Source organism: Artemia sp. Qi Xiang Cuo, chromosome 9 (assembly GCF_049724085.1).
Source record: "Artemia sp. Qi Xiang Cuo chromosome 9, ASM4972408v1, whole genome shotgun sequence".
Classification (NCBI taxonomy): Eukaryota; Metazoa; Arthropoda; class Branchiopoda; order Anostraca; family Artemiidae; genus Artemia; species Artemia sp. Qi Xiang Cuo.
The window spans coordinates 51,726,805-51,747,722 of record NC_142802.1 but is presented as its reverse complement, the minus strand read 5'-3'; the positions used below and the strand labels follow the sequence as shown (position 1 = coordinate 51,747,722).

Genomic DNA, 20,918 nt, shown 5'->3' with positions numbered 1-20,918 from the left:
ATGGAGTTCTTTACTTTTCTTGCGAAAAACTTATTTTGTGAAAAAGTTGCTTTAATTGATTTCTTTTCGTTTTATATTGACATAGTCTTTTCAGGGAAAAAGAAAATAACACTTTAAATCTTTTCGTTTTTTTTTAAATTTATAGTTTGGCCTGCTATTTGTATGCTGGAGAAAAATTTTCAGCAATTTTTAACAACATACAACCTTTCAAAAATCTGGTTTTTAAACATAAAGGAAAATGGGTGGGTGGGCGTGGGAGGGGGTTTAGTTTCCCTCCAATCACTTTCGACTATTAAAAAGGGCATCAGCCCTTTCAATTTTTAATTGATTAAGCCTTTTTCGAAGTCCTACGAAAACTCCTTCCATACGAAGTTCCCTGGCCTAAACAACAACAACTAAAAAAACAAAAATACATTATACACACATCAATCTTTATTAAAAAAAAGTCAAGCCTTCAAATAACTTTCGACTATTAAAAAGGGCACAAGGCCTTTCGATTTCCAATCGAATGAGCCCTTTTTGAGTTTCTAAGACAACGCTTTCTATAAACACCTTATGTGCCCCCAGGGCATAAATTACAATCTTTAACCTAAGGACTGTGAGGGTGGTTGTCATCCTCTAAGACCTAATTTCCAGAACTTTCAACTAAGTTAAACAAAATGGCTATCTCAAAATTTTTGATTGGATGTGTCTGGAAAAACTGGTGGGCGTGAGAGGGAAGTTAGTCACTCTCCCATCACTTTCAACTATCAAAAAGACACTTACCCTTTCAATTTCCCATCAAATGAGCCCTTTTGAAGTTTCTAAGACAACGCTTTCAATAAAAACCTTATATACCCCGAGAGCATACCTTAAAACCCTTGCCCTTAGGGCTGGGGGGGAGGGTGTTATCCTCAAAAACCTAATTTCGAGAACTGTCTGCAACGTTGAACAAAATGGCTATCTGAAATTTTTGATTGGACTTGTTTGGGGATATCGTGGGCGAGAGAGAGGGATTAGTTATCCTCCAACCATTTTCAACTATTAAAAAGGGCGCTAGCCCTCTAAATGTTCAATTGAATAAGCCCGTTTTGAGGTTTTTACGACAACTATATCTATAAAAACCATATATGCCCCAGGGCATACCTTACAACCTTTGCCCTGGGGCCTGTGGGGGTTTTTTCATCCTTAAATACATAATTTCCAGAACTTTCAACTACGTTGAACAAAATGTCTATCTCTAAGCTTTGATTGAATGTGTTTGGGGAAATAGTGGGCGTGAGAGGGGGTCAATTACTTTTCACTCACTTTCAACTATTAAAAGGGGCAATTTCAATTTCCATATAAAAGCCCTTTTTTAAATTTGTACAACAACTTTCTATATAAACCTTATATACCCCTAGGGCATAACTTACAACCCTTGCACTGAGGGCTCTGATAGGGTTATCATCCTAAAAGACCTAATTTCCAGAACTTTCGACTTCGTTGAACAAAAATAGATATCTCAAAATTTTGATTGGATGTGTTGGTGAAATGGTGGGCGTGAGAGGGGGGTTAGTTGCCCTTCAATCACTTTCGACTATTAAAAGGGCACTAGCCCTTTCAATTTCCAATTGAATAAGCCCTTTTTGAAGTTTCTACAACATCGCTTTCTATAAAAACCTTATGTACCCCCAGCGCATAACTTATATACCCTTGCCCTGAGGGCTGTAAGGGTGGTGGTGTTGTCATCCTTAAATACCTAATTTCCAAAACTTTCAACTACGTTGAATAAAATGGGTATCAAACAATTTTGATTGGATGTGTTTGGGGACAAGGTGGGCATGAGAGGGGGGTTAGTTGCCCTCAAATCACTTTTAAGACTATTAAAAAGGGTACTAGCCCTTTGAATTTCCAATCAAACGAGCCCTTCTTCAAGTTTCTACGACAAAGACTTCAAAACTTATATGCCCCCAGGGCATAACTTATAACCCTTGCCCTGAAGACTGTGGGGGAAGTGTTGTGTTCAAAGGTATAATTTCCTGAACTTTAAACTGCGTGGAAAAATGGCTATCTCAAAATTTCGGTTGGATATTTTTGGGAAAATGGTGGGCGTGGAAGGGGTGTTAGTAGCCTTCCAATCACTTTCGTCTATTAAAAAGGGCACTAGCCATTTCAATTTCCAATCGATTGAGCCTTTTTTGAAGTTTCTATGACAACGCGTTCTATGGAAACCTTATATGCCCAAAGGGCATAACTTACATCCCTTGCTTTGAGGGCTGTGGGGGGGGGGGTGTCATCCTCAAAGACCTAATTTCCAGAACTTTCAACTACGTTGAACAAAATGGCTATCTCAAAATTTCGGTTGGATATTTTTGGGGAAATGGTGGGCGTGGAAGGGGTGTTAGTTGCCTTCCAATCCCTTTCGACTATTAAAAAGGGCACTAGCCATTTAAATTTCCAATCGATTGAGCCCTTTTTGAAGTTTCTATGACAACGCGTTCTATAGAAACCTTATATGCCCCAACGGCATAACTTACAACCCTTGCTTTGAGGGCTGGGGGGGGGGGGGGTGTCATCCTCGAAGACCTAATTTCCAGATATTTCAACTACGTTCAACAAAACGGCTATCTTAAAGTTTTGATTGGACGTGTTTGGGGAAAAGGTGGGCGTGAGAGGGGGGTTAGTTGCCCTCCAATCGATTTTGACTATTAAAAAGGGCACCAGCCCTTTGAATTTCCAGTCGAATGAACCTTTTTTTAAGTTTCTATGACAACGGTTAATATAAAACCTTATATACCACCAGGGGATAGCGCACAATCCTGGCCCCAAGGATTGTACCGGAGTGTTCTCTTCAAATACATAATTTTTGAATAGAAATCAATTACGCTGAACAACATTGTTATATAAAAATTTTGATTGGATGTATTTGGGGGAAAGTTGGGCGCGAGAAGGAGGTTATTTGCTCTCAAGTCACTTTCGACTATCAAAAAGGGCACTACACATTAGAATTTCAAATTAATTGAGACCCATCTGAGGTTTCTAGGACATAGATTTCAATAAAAACCTATATGCCCCAAGGGCATAACTTAGAACCCTTGCCCTGAAAACTATGGGGGGAGTGTCTTGCTTAAAAGTGTATTTTTCTGAACTTTAAACTGCGTGGAACAAAAAGGCTATCTCAAAATTTTGATTGGATGAGTTTGGGAAAATGGTGGTCGTGGAAGGGCTGTTAGTTGCCTTCGAATCACTTTCGACTGTTAAAAAGGGCACCAGCCCTTTCAATTTCCAGTCGAAAGAGCCCTTTTTGAAGTTTCTACGACAACACGTTCTATAAAAACCTTATATATCCCCTGAGCATAACTTACAACCCTTGCCCTGAGGGCTACGGGGGAGTGTCCTCCTCAAATACATAATTTCTATCTGGAAATCAACGACGTTGAACAAAATGGCTATATAAAAATTTCGATTGGATGTATTTGGCGAAAAGGTGGGCGTGAGAAGGGGGTTAGTTGCCCTCAAATCACTTTCGACTATTGAAAAGGGCACTACACCTTTGAATTTCCAATCGAATGAGCCCTTTTCAAGTTTCTAGGACAAAGATTTCAATAAAAATTTATATGCCCCCAGGGCATAACTTATAACCATTGCCCTGAAGACTGTGGGGGGAGTATCTTGCTCAAAAGTATAATTTACTGAACTTTAAACTGCGTGGAACAAAAAGGCTATCTCAAAATTTGGATTGGACGAGTTTGGGAAAATGGTGGGCGTGAAAGGGGTCTTAGTTGCCTTCGAATTACTTTCGACCATTAAAAAGGGCACTAGCCATTTCAATTTCCAATCGAATGAGCCCTTTTTGAAGTTTCTACGACAGCGCGTTCTATAAAAACCTTATATGCCCTTACAACTCTTGCCCTGAGGGCTTTGGGGGGGGGGGTTGTCATTCTCAAAGACCTAATTTCCAGACCATTTAACTACGTTGAACAAAATGGCTATCTTAAAATTTTGATCGGATGTGTTTGGAGAAAAGGTGGGTGTTAGTTGCCCTCCAATCACTTTCGACTATTTAAAGGGCAGTAGCCTTTTCAATTTCCAATCGAATGAGCCTTTTTTGAAGTTTCTATGACAACGCTTTCTATAAAAACCTTATATGACCCCAGGGCATAATCTACAACCCTTGCCCTGAAGGCTTTGGGGGAGTGTCCTCCTCGAAAGCATAACTTATATCTGGAAATCAACTACGCTGAACAAATTGGCTATCTCAAAATATTGATTGGATGTGTTTCGGGAAATGGTGGCCGTGGAAGGGTTTTATTTGCCTTCTAATAACTTTCGACTATTAAAAAGGGCACAAGCCACTCCGATTTGCAATTGAATGAGCCCTTTTCGAAGTTTCTTCGACAACTTTATCTATACGAAGTGCCCTGGGCCCTGGTCTAAAGGAAAAAATAATAAATAATACATTCTGCCAACATCGTTCTTATATGCCCCCAGGGCATAATTTACAACCCTTTCCCTGAGGGTTGTGGGCGAGTGTCCCCCTTAAAAACATATTTTCTATCTGGAAATCAACTACGCTGAACCAAATGGCTATCTCAAAATTTTGATTGGATGTGTTTGGGGGAATGATGGGCGTGGGGGGGGGGGGCTAGTTGCCCTTCAATCATTTTTGACTATTAAAAAGGGCACTAGCCCCTCCAATTTTCAATCGAATGAGCTCTTTTCGAAGTTTCTACTTCAACTCCTTCGATACGAAGTGCCTTGGTCAGTTCTTTACTTAGGCAGCGCTATTGCGCTGCCTATGATGTTCAAAATTTACCAGAATTATCGATTAAATAGAGTCTTAGCGGGTGCTTGACCAAGGAATTATGGACGAAGCAAATTGTGAGCACATGACGTTAAAAGTCCTAAGACTAAATTTTCGTTTCTTTGGTTGAGTGGGAAGGGATGTGACGGGGTGTGGAGGGGTGTGACTCAGGTTTTTAAACTTGATAAGATAAAATCTCTTAACAGTGGAAGTATGAACTTTTTAGCTATTGCTTTCTTGACACATTTTATTCCGAGGGCAGAGCGTACCTGAGCCAAGTTTAATCTTGAGATTTTCTAAGGTGTCCCTTGCTCCCTGATTTGACAACAATGCGAATGTTAAAACCCCAACGACTCTAGGCCGGTCTTGAAGGTATAGGAGAAAGCCTTAGAGACACAAACCTGTCTTACATCTTTACCATCCTTTTCTAGTCACTTGTACCTTCTTCAAAGCCTCCATTATCTTCATCCACAGTTTATATAATTAGTAGTATGATCATTCTCTATCTCACCCATTATAAAAACCCGGACCGGGGTTAGCTTGTTTCTGCATTAGCTTTATTTCTGTTTTGGCAGATATAAACATAGGCGAAGTCAGATTAGCGGGAATGCAGGTTAGTCTGTTTCCGACTGTTTCCATCAAAGTGCATTGAAACAAACGGAAATAAAACTAATGCAGAAACAAGCTAATGCAGAAATAAGGCAGAAATAAGTGGGAGGAGCTTTTTGTTCACGAAGACCAGAAATGATCTGCGATAAGCTTACTGGTATATTCTGTCTACTGTGTCTTCATCATAGTTGACCTAAGGCTCGGTTTTTACTCCTTACGCTCAAGATACTGCTATTTAACCCCTTATAGTTTAAAGAAAGCGCAGGTTGAACTGCTTTTAGACCAAATTTTATTGACAAAGTATTCACGTTTATTATTATGATTATTTGTTAGAACAAATGATGTTGCTCCTAGTATCATAGGTAAGTTGAAACTTAATCAAGATTTATAACAGGTTCTTACAGATAGATAGTCTCAGAATAATAATGCTTCGATCAATAGATCTGCATCTTATATTTCAGGAATTTTATGAAACAACGATCGTCAATAGAGAAGTCTTGTGCCGAGTCACTAATAAAGATGTGCAGCACGTACCTCAGCAAAAAGGTTCCCCCTGTTTCTGAAACGGCCAAAGAGCTTTTAACTTCGGATCAAAGGTAATTAATTTATTAAGCAACTTTTTGGAAGCAATAACTGACTTCAAACTCTTTTTTTTTAAACAACTCACTAAAAGCTTTTTTTGCTACTTTATCTTATTCATTTCATTTACTACTGTGTTTTTTCAGTTTTTTGGGTTTGGGAGGGGCTAGATGTGTTGTGGACTTTTTGTATCAAAAATACACTTATTTATAGGCCGTAGCATTGTTTGGATATCGATATATCTATTATAAGGCCTATTTTTCGTAGCCAGGGTTGTTTATAAACAAAGATAATTAATAAGACGAACGTTTTGTCAAAAGTTAAACTGTAAAAATATTTTAGAAATGTTTCACTGTTTGAGACTAAACAGATATCCTCCTATTGTGTCACTAGATTCCCGTCAATCTCTCAGACAAATTACTAGCATCAAGTGAAATTTCAAACCAGTGAGTTTGGGTAATTCACAAGAGTGGGAACTGGCCCTAGTGTCGACAATAAAATCACCAACACCTCTAACGTTTGATGTTTTTTTAGAAATTTTTAGCGTAACAATAAGGCAATTTTTTTTTAGTTAGTGCAATTGGCAAATTAGTTTAAAACGAGTGTCCGATCTAAGTTTCTCCTAAAGAACAAAATTTCAAAGACAGAAAAAATATCAAGAAATTTCAAACGCCAAATGGCATTGGTGGCGTTTTGTCGCCACTACCACCGCTTTCCACTCTTTTAAGTTGTCCCAAATCTTGTTTTAAGACTGTGAGAATAAAGAGGAATTATCCGAGGCCTCCTTACACCTGTGTTAGAGAGTGTGCTTTAGTTTCATTGGTTTGTTTTTTTTAACCTCAGTCGTCACATTTTATTAGCTATTCCCATTCTTCCTGAAGCGTATTAAGATACTTTATCCGACTATAATAATTTATCTTTATCGATTTTAAGATGAGATTATCTCAATGTTTGATAGGACGTTTTTGATAGTCGTTTTTGGTTTCATTTGATCTTTAACAGTAATTTCTATAAAACAATAGATTAAAAATTTAAAATTTGATTTAAAACAGTAGTTTCGTTGAACAGGTTCTTAATAGTGTCTTTAATATGGAGCCTCGAGTGGATAGAGAATACCCACCTAGACACTGACCAACCGCCCCTCCTTCATAAAAGCTAATGCGTAATTTAAATCACTAAGAACTTTTAATTTTTCTTTCAATGAGCGCTCTCCCAATCTTCTAGGACCATTGGTTTGTTACAAACGCAAAAAAAGAGAAAAGATAAACACGTGTCCATGACGTTTCTTCTAAGACACAATCCAAAATTCCTCATTTTTGTAGATAGGAGCTTTTAAGCCTCAATAGTCGGGTTTTCTGATTTGCTGAATCTAACTATGGGATTTTCTTTAAGAACATTTGACTTTTGGGTGGTGTTTTTCCCTTTTTCAAATCAGACAATTTTTCTCAGGCCTGGAGCTCTTGATTTATAAAATTAAATGAACAGAAATTATTTTGTATACGATGGGGGATGTATCCTCCTCAGTACTTCGCTCTTCACGTTAAAGTTTTTTTGTACTTTAAAAAAGCTTTTCATTCTAATTAAACAGACATTGCGTTTCAGGAGTCGTTCTTAAACAATTGGAACAAAAAGTCAAACTTTAGGATATAGAGTTAGACATTGAGGAGGGGGATCTCCCCTCATATACGGGATAATTTATGTTAGTTCAAAGTTTTAATTCTGCTACTTACTTTCAGTTAAAAAAAAAACTTCTTTTGTATTCAATTTCTGGTCGTTTTTCAAATAATGCGCGGAAATCCGCCTTCCCCTTCATGGGAAACTCCTCTCCCCCACAAAAATTTCTTTATGGAAACCTCCTCCCGCGTAAAATTCCCTTCCCCCTGGCTCCTCCAAACAATTCCAACCTCTGAATATTACCCCAACAAAATTTCTTGTGGACAATTCCATCTGGAAAATTATTCTTAGCCTACATTCATTTGAAAAAAAAGACTTGTTTTCATTTAATTACTGACGTTTTCAAATATAATCGGAAATACCACCTCCGTTGAAAAATTTTCTTGGAAATCCCCCCCCATCCCAAACGGAAGGATTACCTCGTGTAAAATACCCCCATGGAGAACTTCTCCCGTGGAAAATTCTCCCCTCCATAGAAAAAAAACAATTCCAACCCCTTTGGAAATTTTCTCCTGGACAGTTCTCCCGGACAATCAAACAGTTCGTGGTAAGGAACTGTTAGTAAGGAGTGACTCGGCTCAATAGTAACCGATACTCTAGAAAACAGAATTTTAATATCAGTAGATACATCAAAAGAATCAGCTTATTATGCTGTTTGCAAATATATGAGATTCATCAAGTTTATTGCTACCCATCTAAAGTTACGAGCTTGAGAAAATTTGCCTGATTTTTGAAATAGGGGGAAACCATCCCCTAAAATTCAAGGAATCTTAATGAAAATCAGACCATCAGATTTAGTGTACCAGAGATCCCTACTGTAGAAGTTTCAAGCTCCTATGTTTCCCTATGCTCCTAAGTTTCAAGCTCCAAGCTCCGTGTGTGTTTATTTTCCAAGGGTGATCGTATTGAAAAAATGGTCCTAGAACATCAGAAGAGGGCGCATTCGAACTAAAATTAAAAGTATTTTTTAAGTGACCGAAAATATTGGAGGGCAACTGGCCCCTCCTCCAACGCCTATTTTTTCCCCAAAGTTATCTGATACAAATTTTGAGATATCCATTTTGCTCAGTATAGTTGAAATAGGTAACAACTATGTCTTTAAGTGTAAAATGACCCCCCCCCTTCCCATAGTCCATGGGAGAGGCCTGTAAGTTATGAAATTTGGCCATTGTTTTACGCATAGTTTTTGTTATTTGGAGGTACAGACATTTTTCGGTGGGGGAGGGGTTGTGTTTGGTGTGGATTTCTATAGGGAGACTCTTCTTTGAGGAGGAAAATTTCTGGAGGTGAATATTCCAGGGGAAATGTTACACGGGGAGGATTTGACATACTTACTATACTAAATTATTTTTAATTGCCTTACTTTCTCTTTGACAAATTTTACATGTGGAGATGTTCCGGGGGAATTATCCGGGGGCTATTTTCCGCATGTTTTGATATCTAGAAAAAAATTTACACGGAAGGGGACATTTCTGGAGTTATCGTGAAACCGATTAGAGATTAAAGTCTTATTCAAATGAAAGAATGCTAAGGAGAATTTTTCTCCTGAAGTTGAATCGTTTGCAAGCAATTTTATGGGGAGGGGGATTTTCAATGATGATGGAACTGTCGGGAGATAATTTGACGTGGGGGGAGGGGTGCACTTTACGTTGATTGAAATTTCCAAGGGGAAGTTATCCGTGAGGGGGGTGTATTTCATGGAGGGTGAACCAGATTTAACGGGGTTTTTTAAAATCGATCAGACATTAATTTAAAAAAATATTTGTTTTAACTTGTATGTAAGGAGCAACATTAAAACTAAAAATGAACAGAAACTATCCTATATAAGAAGGGTTGTTCCTTCCTCAATACTTTGCTCTTCACGCTAGAGTTGGACTGTTTGTCCCAATTTTTTAAGAACGGTTGCTGAAACAAGGGAGCCGTTTAATTAGAATAGGAAGCTTTTTAAAAGTGCTAACAGTTTTAGCGTACAGAGCAAGGTATTGAGGAGGGGACAAACCTTCATATACGAAATAGATCTGCCAAAATTAATATGCAAATCTAATTTTAATTTTTCATGTTTTTTCAAACAAGTTTTTTCTAACTGAAAGTAAGGAGTAACATTAAAACTTAAAACGAACAGAAATTATTCCGTATATGAAAGGAGCTGTCCCCTCCTCAACGCCTCGCTCTATACGCTAAAGTTTGACTCTTTGTCAAAACTTTACTTTTTATAGTAATAAAAAACTTTAGCGTAAAGAGCAAGGCGTTGAGGATAGGACAACCCGTTTCATATACGGAATAATTTCTGTTGGTTTTAAGTTTTAATGTCGCTTCTTACTTTCAGTTAAAAAAACTGTTTGTTTTTTATTTAATCTCCACATGTAAAATTGAATTGCCGAAGAGAAACTAAGACAAATAAAAAGAATTTCAATTTCGTATAAGAATTCTGGCAATTCCTTCTTGTGAAATTTCTCCTTGAAATTTCATCCCGGAGACTTCCCTTCCCGCTGAAAATTATTCCCGTGGAAAATGCTCCCCACAGAAAATTCATCTTCCCCGAAAATGGCTCTATATTTCCCAGTAACAAACACTATTCATAAATAATGGGCAAACTTCATAAGTTGCAGCCCTTTTCCCAGGAGGACTGTGAGGGGTCATGTCATGTCATCTCTAGAGGTATGGTTATTTAACCTTTCAACTATAATGAACAAAATGGCTAACTCAAAATTTCGATTGGATGACTTTTGGAAAAAAGGGGCATGGGAGGGGGGCTAGTTGAATTCTAATCTGTTTGGTCGCTTAAAAAGGACACTTTTTTTCATTTCCGTTTGAATAACCCCTCTCCCGATATTCTAGGACCATTAATTCCATACGATCACCCCTGGGGAAAAAAACGCATATCCGTGATCTTTCTTCTGACAAAAAAATAAAAAATAAAAATCCACATTTTTGCAGATGGTAGCTTAAAACCTCTACAATAGGGTTCTCTGCATGACAAATCTGACGGTGTGATTTTCATTAATTCACCTTTGAGGGTGTTTTCCCCTTTTTTAAAAAAAATAGTCGAATTTCCTCAGGCTCATAGCTTTTGGTGAGTAACATTAGCATTATTGAATTTTATGTCTTTGGAATTAGCATAAAAAGCCAATTCTTTTAAAGTAGGCTATCTATTGTTATAAAAATTCTGATTTTTAGAGTTTTGGTTACTATTTGACCTAGTCGCTCCTTACTTACAGTTTGTTACCACAAACGTATATGTTATATTTTTAATAATATGAATAAAAAAAATATATAAAATCATGGTGTAATGGTTTCTATGATAAAAGATTGTAGCTAAAAGGAATGAATGGCCAAAACTATCGGAATATTGATTGATTCTTTAGTTGTTGGATTGCACTTGAGCGGAATTTAATAAAAAAAACAAGTTTTTTCAACTGAAAGTAATGAGCAATATTAAAACTTAAAACGAACAGAAATTATTACGTATATGAAGGGGACTATTCCCTCCTCGACACCTCGCTCTTTAAACTGAAGTTTTTTAGTGTTTTTAAAAAAGCATCTCATTGTTCTAATTAAACGACCCTTGTGTTTCAGGGTTCGTTCTTAAAGAATTGGGACATAATTCAAACTTTAGCGTAAAGAGCGAGGTGTCGAGGAGGGTAAATCCTCTTCATGTACACATTAATTTCTCTTCCTTTTAAGTTTTAATGTTGCTTCTTACTTTCAGTTGAAAAAACTCGTTCTTTTATTTCATTTCTGATCGTTTTTTAAACAATGTCAGGAAATCTGGCCCCACCTTCACGGAGAAATCCCCCTCCCCACGGAAATATTCTTTAGACAATTCGATTCCGGTGAAAATTTGCCCCTGACAATTACCCTTAACAACTCCACGCGTAAAATTGGGACGGAAAAGAGAAAGCAAGACATATAAAAAGAATTTTGTTTAGGAGTTCTGGCAAATTCCCCCAATGTATAATTTCCCCTGACAATTTCACCTCCTGGAAACTTCCTCCCCATGGAAAATTCCCCCGTGGGAAAAACCCCAGCAAAAAGTTTGTCCCCTCCCTCACATGAAAATGTATGCATACATCCGAATCACAAATACTATGCCTAAACAATGAGCACATTTTATAACTTAGATACCTTTCCCCTGGGGCTGTGGGGAGTCATTTTACATCCAAAGGCATAGGTATTGGGCCTCTAAATTATGTTTAACAAAATGGCTATCTCATAATTTTGATTGGACAATTTTGGGAAAAGGAGACAGGGGAGGGGGCCTAGTTGCCCTCCAATCTTTTTGTCACTTAAAAAGGGCACTAGAACTTTTAATTTCCGTTTGAATGAGCCCTCTCACGAAATTCTAGGATCACTGTCGATACGATCACCCCTGGAGAAAAAAAATATATATAGGCTATCTTTCTCCTGGCAAAAAATACAAACTCCACATTTTTGCAGATAGAAGCTTGAAACCTCTACAGTAGTTTTCTGATGTACTGAATCTGATGGTATGATTTTCATTAAGATTTTATGACTTTTAGAGGGTGGTTCCCCCTTTTTTCGAAAATCAGGCAAATTTGCTCAGGCTCATAGCCTTTAATGGGTAAGAGTAAACTTATTGAAACTTATATATTTGAAATTATCATAAGCCGATTATCTTGATATATCTATTGGTATCGAAATTCCGTTTTTTAGAGTTTCGGTTAGTATTGAGCCGGGTTCTTACTTACAGTTCGCCACCACGAACTGTTTGAAATTCTTATGATTCGGGTGCATATTTGTAAAGATTTATCGCCTTTTTAGATAACTGATGTTGGAATATTTCCAGACAGACTGCGTCTAAATCAATACATTTGAGATGAGAGCTTTTGTTTTATTATAATACAACCTCGAATACAGCTATAGTGAAAACAGTAGGCATAGAAACAGAATCTAATTCCAAGAATAAAGTTTAGAATTCTAGCCAGCTCTTCCGGCTCATTACCCCCTTTTAGTATATGATCACCCAGTGTCGACTTCAAAGGATTCAAATTAATCAGACGTCCTACTTAATTTCAGAGTCAAAGTAGCAGCATTGACCATGTAAGGGCGATTGCCTTGTTTTTTTTTTCTATGTTGTCTTAGAAATACGGGATGGAAGTCCTAGTGTTGTTTTTAGATGTCAAAAGTGATTGTAATGCTCCCACTGCCCTTCCTTGTACCCCTTATCCCCCATAAGACCCTGTAGGCTCCTGTGGCATCAGATTTTGAGATAGTCATTTCAAGTAAATGATCAAAAGGTATAAAACTGGTTTTCCGATGGGGACATTATTCATGCATCCCCAAGAGCAAGGGTCCCGAGCTATGCAAACGAAAGTGTCTTTGCAGCTAGGTTTAGTAGCGGTATTTTGGCCTTACTAAACCTAGAAGTATACAAAAAACAATAAATGCGTGTCATAGGAGGCATAAGCTAGGCCCATGATCACTCCATAACTCCTATCCCCTGCATCGTCAAATTTGTAGTGGAAAGATAGGCCTGGTGCGCCTTGTTTAAACAGCCAGCCAGCTGACTCAATGTAGAAAGAACCCAAGTTTAAGCTAAGACTAACCCGGCACAAAAAAAACTGGTAAATCCGCAATGGGAGCAAAAACGAGCTAAATCTTGGCTCGGTGCAAAACGAGATGAGACCCAGTTTCGAAATATATACTGTCTTAATAAGTTAGCGGTTAAAAAAAGTAATAGGTTTGTTGGTAAGGGTATGATCAACACAAATTAGAACTTAACGTATTTGTATGCAATTAATTATTAAACAAACGAAATTTATATGACTAATGTAATAAGCGAAGTTGAAACTTAAAAAGGAACAGAAATCACTGCTTCACAGTCTGTGAAACATATATCTGAAAAAACTGTTCAAATAAACTGGCTCAGAATATTTCCCTAAACTTGTAGAATTCGGAAAAACTAGCAGTGGTCTTAGAATATCAGGAGGGGGTATTTTGAACAGAAATAAAACTATCTAGTGTTTATTTTTAAGCTACAAAAAGGGATCGTGCCACTTTCAAGCGGTGTTTTCTGCTATTTCATGGCAAGAACAACAAGTTTGACACGGAAGTTTTATCGATTGATAAGTTTCAATTACAAATCGACTCAGAACTATAACAAACTAATCTATTTAGCCTTCCATATTCAACACATAACGGACGCCTCACGGCGATGCATATTTTCTAAATCATATGCAGTTCCTACAAAATACAGACTCAGTATTGACAGTTATTTTAAATTTTTATTCGAAATAATTGCTCCAATACCTACACGCCAACTGTGAACAAAGAGGGCTAGTTGCTTTTTACGTGGGTGAAACGAGGGGGAGGGGACTTGAAGACTTAAAGAGTGGGCTCAAACTCCTTCAGATAATATGGAGAAAGGGGGGATGGAAAAATTTGTTCCCTAGTCTCCCTTATATCTGAGGTAAATATTTAAATTAGCCTGCAATATTAGTTTAGCGTTATAACAGCTTCCCTCTCATCGTAGAAATGTGTTAAGTGTGACGAACATTACCACACTCATAAGCTTACCTGTGAAAAGCAAGGATGGAGTGATCATGTACTATGTTTTGGTTTTGTATCCTATCCCTCCCACCTGATAAATATTTTTAAAAGATCGCTTTTATAAATATTTATGTATCTATTTGTTTTCTAACCCATCAACACACAAAAAGGAAGAAGACGGTGTACAACACAATACAAAACAAAAAGAAAAGAAAAGAAAATTACAGGAAAATGTAGAACAATATAGGACAATGCATAACAAATATTTAAAGAAACTACATCGACACTACTGCCGCAGGGGGGACGAACACTCGATCACCAGCCTTGTGTTAAAATTGTCGATTTGTTTTCGAACGGTCTGACATGATTCTGTAACTTTGTAACGAAAGCTAATATATGAATTACGCGCCCACGAAGGTAGTCTCAACAGATATGCTTATAATGCTTATCAGACATGCAGATGTTCTTGTCTTTTTACATTTGCTCTTCAATTGTTGCAGAGGGGACAACCTCCCTTAGGTTTAAGAGAGCTCGGAGTCAAGCAGTTCTTAAAAGAGGCTTTAGAAAAAGGGGATGAGCAACGCCCTAAAGGGCGCAATCCTGATAAAAAAAAATCGATAAAATGCTGTCTGTCTGATTACCCTAAGGCTACTCTCTACTGAAACAAAATTTTATATTTTCCCCTGTAACGATGATCGCGTGTGCGTTTTTTTTTCTCCAGGAATGATAGTGTCGAAACCAAAGGTCTTAAATTATCGGAATATGGTGTATCCAAGCAAAAATATACGGATTCATTATTCTTTTGAAGTTACAAAAAAGACCAAACTAGAATAAGAAGCCAATTTCTGACAATATGTGCTGCTAAACAATAATTTTGGTCCAGATATGGTTAAGTTTTTTCAACTTAAAGTAAAGAGCAACATTATGAATTAAAACAAACAGACATCAGTATTCTACTCAATTTCATTCAGTGAACACCTAGCTTGAAAACGGATATTTTATAGTCTCTGAACAATAAAGAACTGGTTTCTTCAACTAAACGGATTAAGACACAGGTGAAATTTATTGCGCCCTTGACTTTTCTTGAGTAAACCTACTGCGAGGTAATTGATCTTGTGTTCACCTTTGGTGCCAAACTAATTGGTATTGAAATAGACTGATATTAGTGGATTATATAGATTATTTTGGATATATATTATTGAATCTTTGGAGCATTTTTCCAACTAAATTTTTCCTTAAGGTTCTTTACTTAGATAAAGATAAGTTGCTTTTACTTTTGTCCTATCCTTAATAGGAAATGCCTGAATTTAAAGAGTTTGATATCGCGTTAGCTAACTTCAAAAATTATCCTCATTGGCCAGTAAAGATACTAAAAGTGTCCAAGGATAGCAAAGGAAAGCCATCATATTTGGTATTTTGCTATGGGACACATGACGAATACAGACTTGTTGAAGCCAACTTGGCAGAATATAATCCAAGCGTTAGCCGAACTTCAACAAAACAGACTGCAGGTGTAAAGGCTGCATTTGAGGAATTGAAAAATTCACCCGATATTTATAAATCCCTTTCCAAGACATATAATGCATTAACAATTAAGGAATCTAATACAGGAGATTGTGCTTCGTTGATGGATAAAATCACTTCTACAGAACTTGACCTGGAAAAAACTAAGCGAGAGTTACTGCAAAATGTAACTAAGAAGGTTAATGAAAGGTTTTCGGATGCTGATTCCTTCCGCCAGTCATCCCACGACATTATTTGTCAAATATATGATGCGATTACTCTTGATTATCAACCAAAATTTGAAAAAATTGAACAATCGCTGAAAACTATTCGTAACCAAATTATAAATCAGGAAGAGAAAATCATGAAAATTGAAATGAAACTACATTCATTTGAACAAGATGTGCTGCCTGATTCGCTAATTTTACATGGTGTTAAGCAACAGTCCGGATCTGACCTCCAATCAACAATCCTGCAAGTTTTCATAACCAAAATGAACCTGACTGAAATTAATGTTGCCCAAATTAGGAATATCTACAGATTCAAAATATCCCCTGCTTTAACCGATGCCTCCCTAAACGACAATGTCCCTCCTGTTTTAGTTAAATTTGTGAATAGTGATATAGCGAAGAAAGTCTTCAAAGCAAAAGCTAGGTTAGCTTCAAGTGAAATTTTCCTATCGGAAGCATTAACAAAGAGGCGACGTGAGATCCTATATGCCGCTAAGGACAGATTTGGTCATAGAAATGTTTGGACTGATCGTGGGCAAATTTTGGCAAGGCCTAACGGTGAAAGTGTCACTAAAAAAATTCATACTCTAGCCGACTGTGTTTAAGATTAAATTTTTTTTTTTTTGTTTTTTTTTGTTTTTTTTTGTGTTTTTTTTTGTGTTTTTTTTTAGATATGTTTAGTATCTTGCCATTCATATATTCAGTGTATTTTTTTTTTCTTTGTGCGTATCTGTCTAAGGACTTAATTTCGTTCCAGTTAATTTCAATGAAATTTATGGATTTCAATAATTATTCTTTTTTGTTACACGCCTGTTCTCACAAGTCATTGCGTCAGTTTGGGATTTTAATCCTTTGTTATCTTGAAAATGATTTTACTTGTATTGGTCTCATGGGTACATTAATGCAGTGGAGCTTTAGCATTATATATTTTTAATTTTTTTTATTTCAGGAACTGAGTAGTATGATTAATGATTTAAGGAAGTCACTAAATTTATCTGAAATTATTAATTTGTTCAATAATATAAAATTTAAATGTATCTTACCTATTGGTATGATTATTGTGATTTTATTTATTTATTTATGTCGTTAACCTTTGGTCTGGTGAGTTTGGTCGCGGAGCGGATCTACCATCCACCGTAAGTAAAATGATTAATTCTTTTAGTGACCAGGGTGATGTCAACTCTTTGGGGGAACGTTTTGTTGATTTACAAAATAATCCTTTAGATATAGAAAGTATAATTAATAATTCAGTTGGAAGTAGAAATAGGAATTATAATGATCCTAAATCGGTTATTGAAAGCAAATATGTTTCGCAATTAAGTGGTTCTGCCTCTTCTAAACAAGATGGTATTTTCTCTGTGCTTCACCTAAACATTCAGGGACTTTGTTCCTCTTTTGATGAGCTAAAACGGATTGTCAGTGGTGGAACTCCGGATGTTATTGGTTTATGTGAAACTTTCCTGGATTCAAAGAAGGATATGCTTTTAGATATCCAAAGATTTAGGATGGAGAGGATGAACCGGAAACAGATGGCGAAAGGTGGCCTTGCCCTGTATATTGCCGATCATCTTGTATATAATTTCCTAAGTGATTTAATTAGAAATGAGGAAGGAATCTTTGAATCCCTTTTTAATGAGATTAAGTCAGGTTGTAAGGATTTAGTTGTCAGTTTGGTTTACAAATCCCCTAGTGGATCTATTCCTTCGTTTATGAAAATTCTGAAAGAGGTTTTGGACTTAGTCCAAAAGCATCCCTGCGAACTAAACCTAATGGGGGATTTCAACCTCAACCTGCTGGATCAAAATTCTGCTTCGGCTGCAGATTTTTGACAATGATGCTTTCCGCGGGAACTTTACCTTCAGTTTGTATACCAACCCGAGTTACTGAGATGCATGCATCACTTATTGATAATATTTTTTCGTCACTAGATGTCTTAGATAATTCGGTGATGATTAGTGATATTTCTGATCATTTTCCTGCTATTTCACGATATAGGACTGCTAATCGATCGCAGCGTAAAGATTCGCCATCTAATCTCCCATTTTTCCGTTTAGGTGTCAGTGAGATCAGTCTACTTAAATCTCGTTTGACTGATCAGCCATGGGATAGTTTGGATTCTGAATTTGATTTTAACCGCTCTTTTGATTTCTTTTATGATTCATTAAAAGATGGTATCCTAGAAGTTTGCCATCGGAAGCCAAAGCCTCATACCTCGAAAAAGATAGTACTGTTGAATCTGTGGATGACTCCAGGTCTCCATAAAAGCTGGAAAAAGAAAAATTATCTGTGGAAACTATACAAGGCTTCGTCATCTGCTTCTCATCATCAGCGGTTCAAGGCCTATAGGAATATATTTAATTCTCTGTGTCGGAAGGCCAAGTCTCAGTATTATCACAGGAAATTTTCTGAGTGTGGAAAGGATGTTGGGAAGACATGGAAAATTATTAATTCTGTACTTAAACCTACTCCCCCTCCGCCTTCTGTTCCAACAACGCTGATAGTTGACGTTAAATTTGTCAAAGGATAAGAAAATGTTCAGCTAGAGATTACGTCTTTTTTTGATAATATAGTAAAAACGACTGCTTCATCTGTGAGCTCTAGAACTCCTCGTTGTGATTTCAGAGCCTATCTTGGACCCCCATGTTTAAAGTTAATGGTCTTGACCCCTGTTTCTGAGTTTGAGGCAGGTCAGATCGTAAATGCGCTTAAAGGTTCATCGTCTTCAGGGCCAGATAGAATTCCTACAAGGGTTATCCGTGCCGTTCTTCCTGCTATTCTGTCACCATTAACTAAGCTTGTCAATATGTCTTTCGGGAAAGGAATTTTCCCTGAATCACTTAAGCAAGCTAAGGTTATAGTGCTGTATAAAGATGGATCTCAGAGTGATTCTGCTAATTAAAGGCCAATTTCTCTTCTATCTGTTGTCAGCAAAATATCTGCGAGGGATCTGCTATCTAGGCTGTTCAGTTTTCTTTATGTCAAAAAATTTTTCAATGATTTTTAGTTCGGATTCTGAGTAAATCACTCCAAAGAGCATGCTTGCGCATCTCTCTTGAGTTTAATTTATTCGGCAATAGATTTTGGTCTTATCCCGGCAGCTTTATTTTTCGATGTTGGTAAAGCTTTTGATTCTTTGACTCATCAGATTCTTCTTTGGAAATTATCGTATATTGGTATAAGATCAAATGTTTTCCCTTGGTTTGAATCATATATTTCTGGTAGACTTATTTCAATTGATCCACTTTTCCGGAGCCCTTCTGAAGTAGAATATGGTGTCCCCCAGGGATCTGTTCTTGGCCCCATTTTATTTCTGATTTATGTCAATGATCTGATTTCAGCAGTCAAAAACACCAGTCCTCTGATATACTACAATATTTGTCATCCGGCTGTTTCTTCGTGTCCCAATGCTACTTCTGATGAGGATTGTCTCGTAGCTTTTGCTGATGACAGCACTATTGGGACTCAAGGGAGGACGAAATGTGAAGTCAGATCAATTCGGGTGGCAATATTTGAGAGAAGAGTTTCATGGTCTCAGGCAAATTGCTTGGCATTGAATGTTACCAAGTCACATTTTCTTATTTTTTCTCGAATTGGTGTAGCTTTCCCTCAACTGACACAGCTTCAGGTGTCACAAGGCTCCTTGTGTAGACCAAAGAATCGGTTGGTCCGGTATCTTGGTATCCTGCTTGATGAGAACCTTTCGTTTAGACACAATATAGCCATGATTAGGGTTAAGGTCTCACGGAGTTTGGGTGTCATTCGAAAACTCAAACACACCTGTCCTGGATCTATTCTGAAGCTTCTTTTTTTCTGCCTTGTCCAGTCATGTGTCTCTTATTGCCCCATAGTATGGATGTCTACTTTTCCTTCTACACTGCGGTCGCGTTCTGTCATGTATGATAAAAAACCGCGTCTGGTTATGGGTACCAACCGTTCTTCACCAAGACCGCTTCTAAATCTACAGTCTGTCTACCTTCTTTCTTGTGCTTCTTTTGCTTTTACTAAGCTTGATGGTGATATTCGAAAATCCCTTCAAAAAACTTATCAGTTTATTTATGACTCAGGTCAATATAATATTTATTCGCCAAAGAAAATTGGCCTTCATCCTCCTCCCATTGGGCGTTAATATTTTGAACGCCTCCTGGTTTTCCATCTGGTTGGAAACTCTCTAACTTCCTCAGCACAGAAACGCTAATCGATTGACACTTTCAAGGGAATTCTTAAGAACCGTTTATTCAAGAATCAAACTGAATATTTAGTATTTAAATTTGGTTGTTTTTTTAATTTTTTTTTTTGTGGAGTTGATGTCCCCTGAATGTTTAGTTCTGTTTTATGGTGGTCTTCTCTGCACTATGATTCCCAGGCCTCAGGTATGACTATCAATATTTATTGCTGAAACTTATATAGTTCACTAAGGAGTAGCATTCATGAAGAAGGGTTAAATTTTATTGCTTTCGTACCATTTAATTACAGTCTAATAATTATAAGCTTTATGACTGAAATAACCCATAAACCTCAATTTTGCTACGTAGCCTCAGAAATAAGCAGCGCTGATTGAACTGGAATTTATATAGTTTTAAATACAAACATAAAAGGGCTGTACATGGCTTAAGTTATGATATTTAAATATCTTGGATAAGAGTTATGAATAATATCGTAACAGCTATTGTGATGTTGGTTCTACCTGACAATATACATAATTCTGTTTCGACGATAGGAATTCGCTTATAGTAATAATAATATAATTTTTTTTTTTTTTTATTATTATTATTATTATTATTTTTATTTTTGAGTCTATTTAATATAATTAATAAATTTAGTTTATTTATTCTAATTTTTTCTATAGTTTCAAGTTTATCTATATTTTCTTTTCTTCTCCTTCATATGGGAGTAAGTGATCATTTTAAATTTTCTTTTGTTTTTTATCTCTGAGTATGTAATTCATATGTCGTCCCTCTTTGTACAGGCCAATGAGCCTTTGAGGGATTAATAACTTGTAATATTGTATGTGTATTTAATGAAGAATAAAACTTATCTTATCTTATCTT

The 20,918-nt window shown here is 36.8% G+C and overlaps 2 protein-coding genes across 2 annotated transcripts in view; one reads left to right on the top strand and one right to left on the bottom strand.

Moving 5' to 3' along the window:
* The window catches only part of LOC148948780 (protein nervous wreck-like), a 34,627-nt gene extending 18,152 nt beyond the window's left edge, over positions 1–16,475 (top strand). Inside the window, exons 3-4 of the mRNA XM_089095015.1 lie at positions 5,836–5,970; positions 16,259–16,475. Of these exons, the coding sequence (XP_088951141.1) occupies positions 5,836–5,970; positions 16,259–16,475 (352 nt within the window). The remainder of the gene's footprint in view (positions 1–5,835; positions 5,971–16,258) is intronic.
* A 3,444-nt stretch (positions 16,476–19,919) lies between these two features.
* LOC148948779 (protein nervous wreck-like) overlaps positions 19,920–20,918 on the bottom strand; it is a 30,407-nt gene continuing 29,408 nt past the window's right edge. The window contains exon 7 of the mRNA XM_089095014.1: positions 19,920–20,075. Coding sequence (XP_088951140.1) covers positions 19,920–20,075 — 156 coding nt within the window. The remainder of the gene's footprint in view (positions 20,076–20,918) is intronic.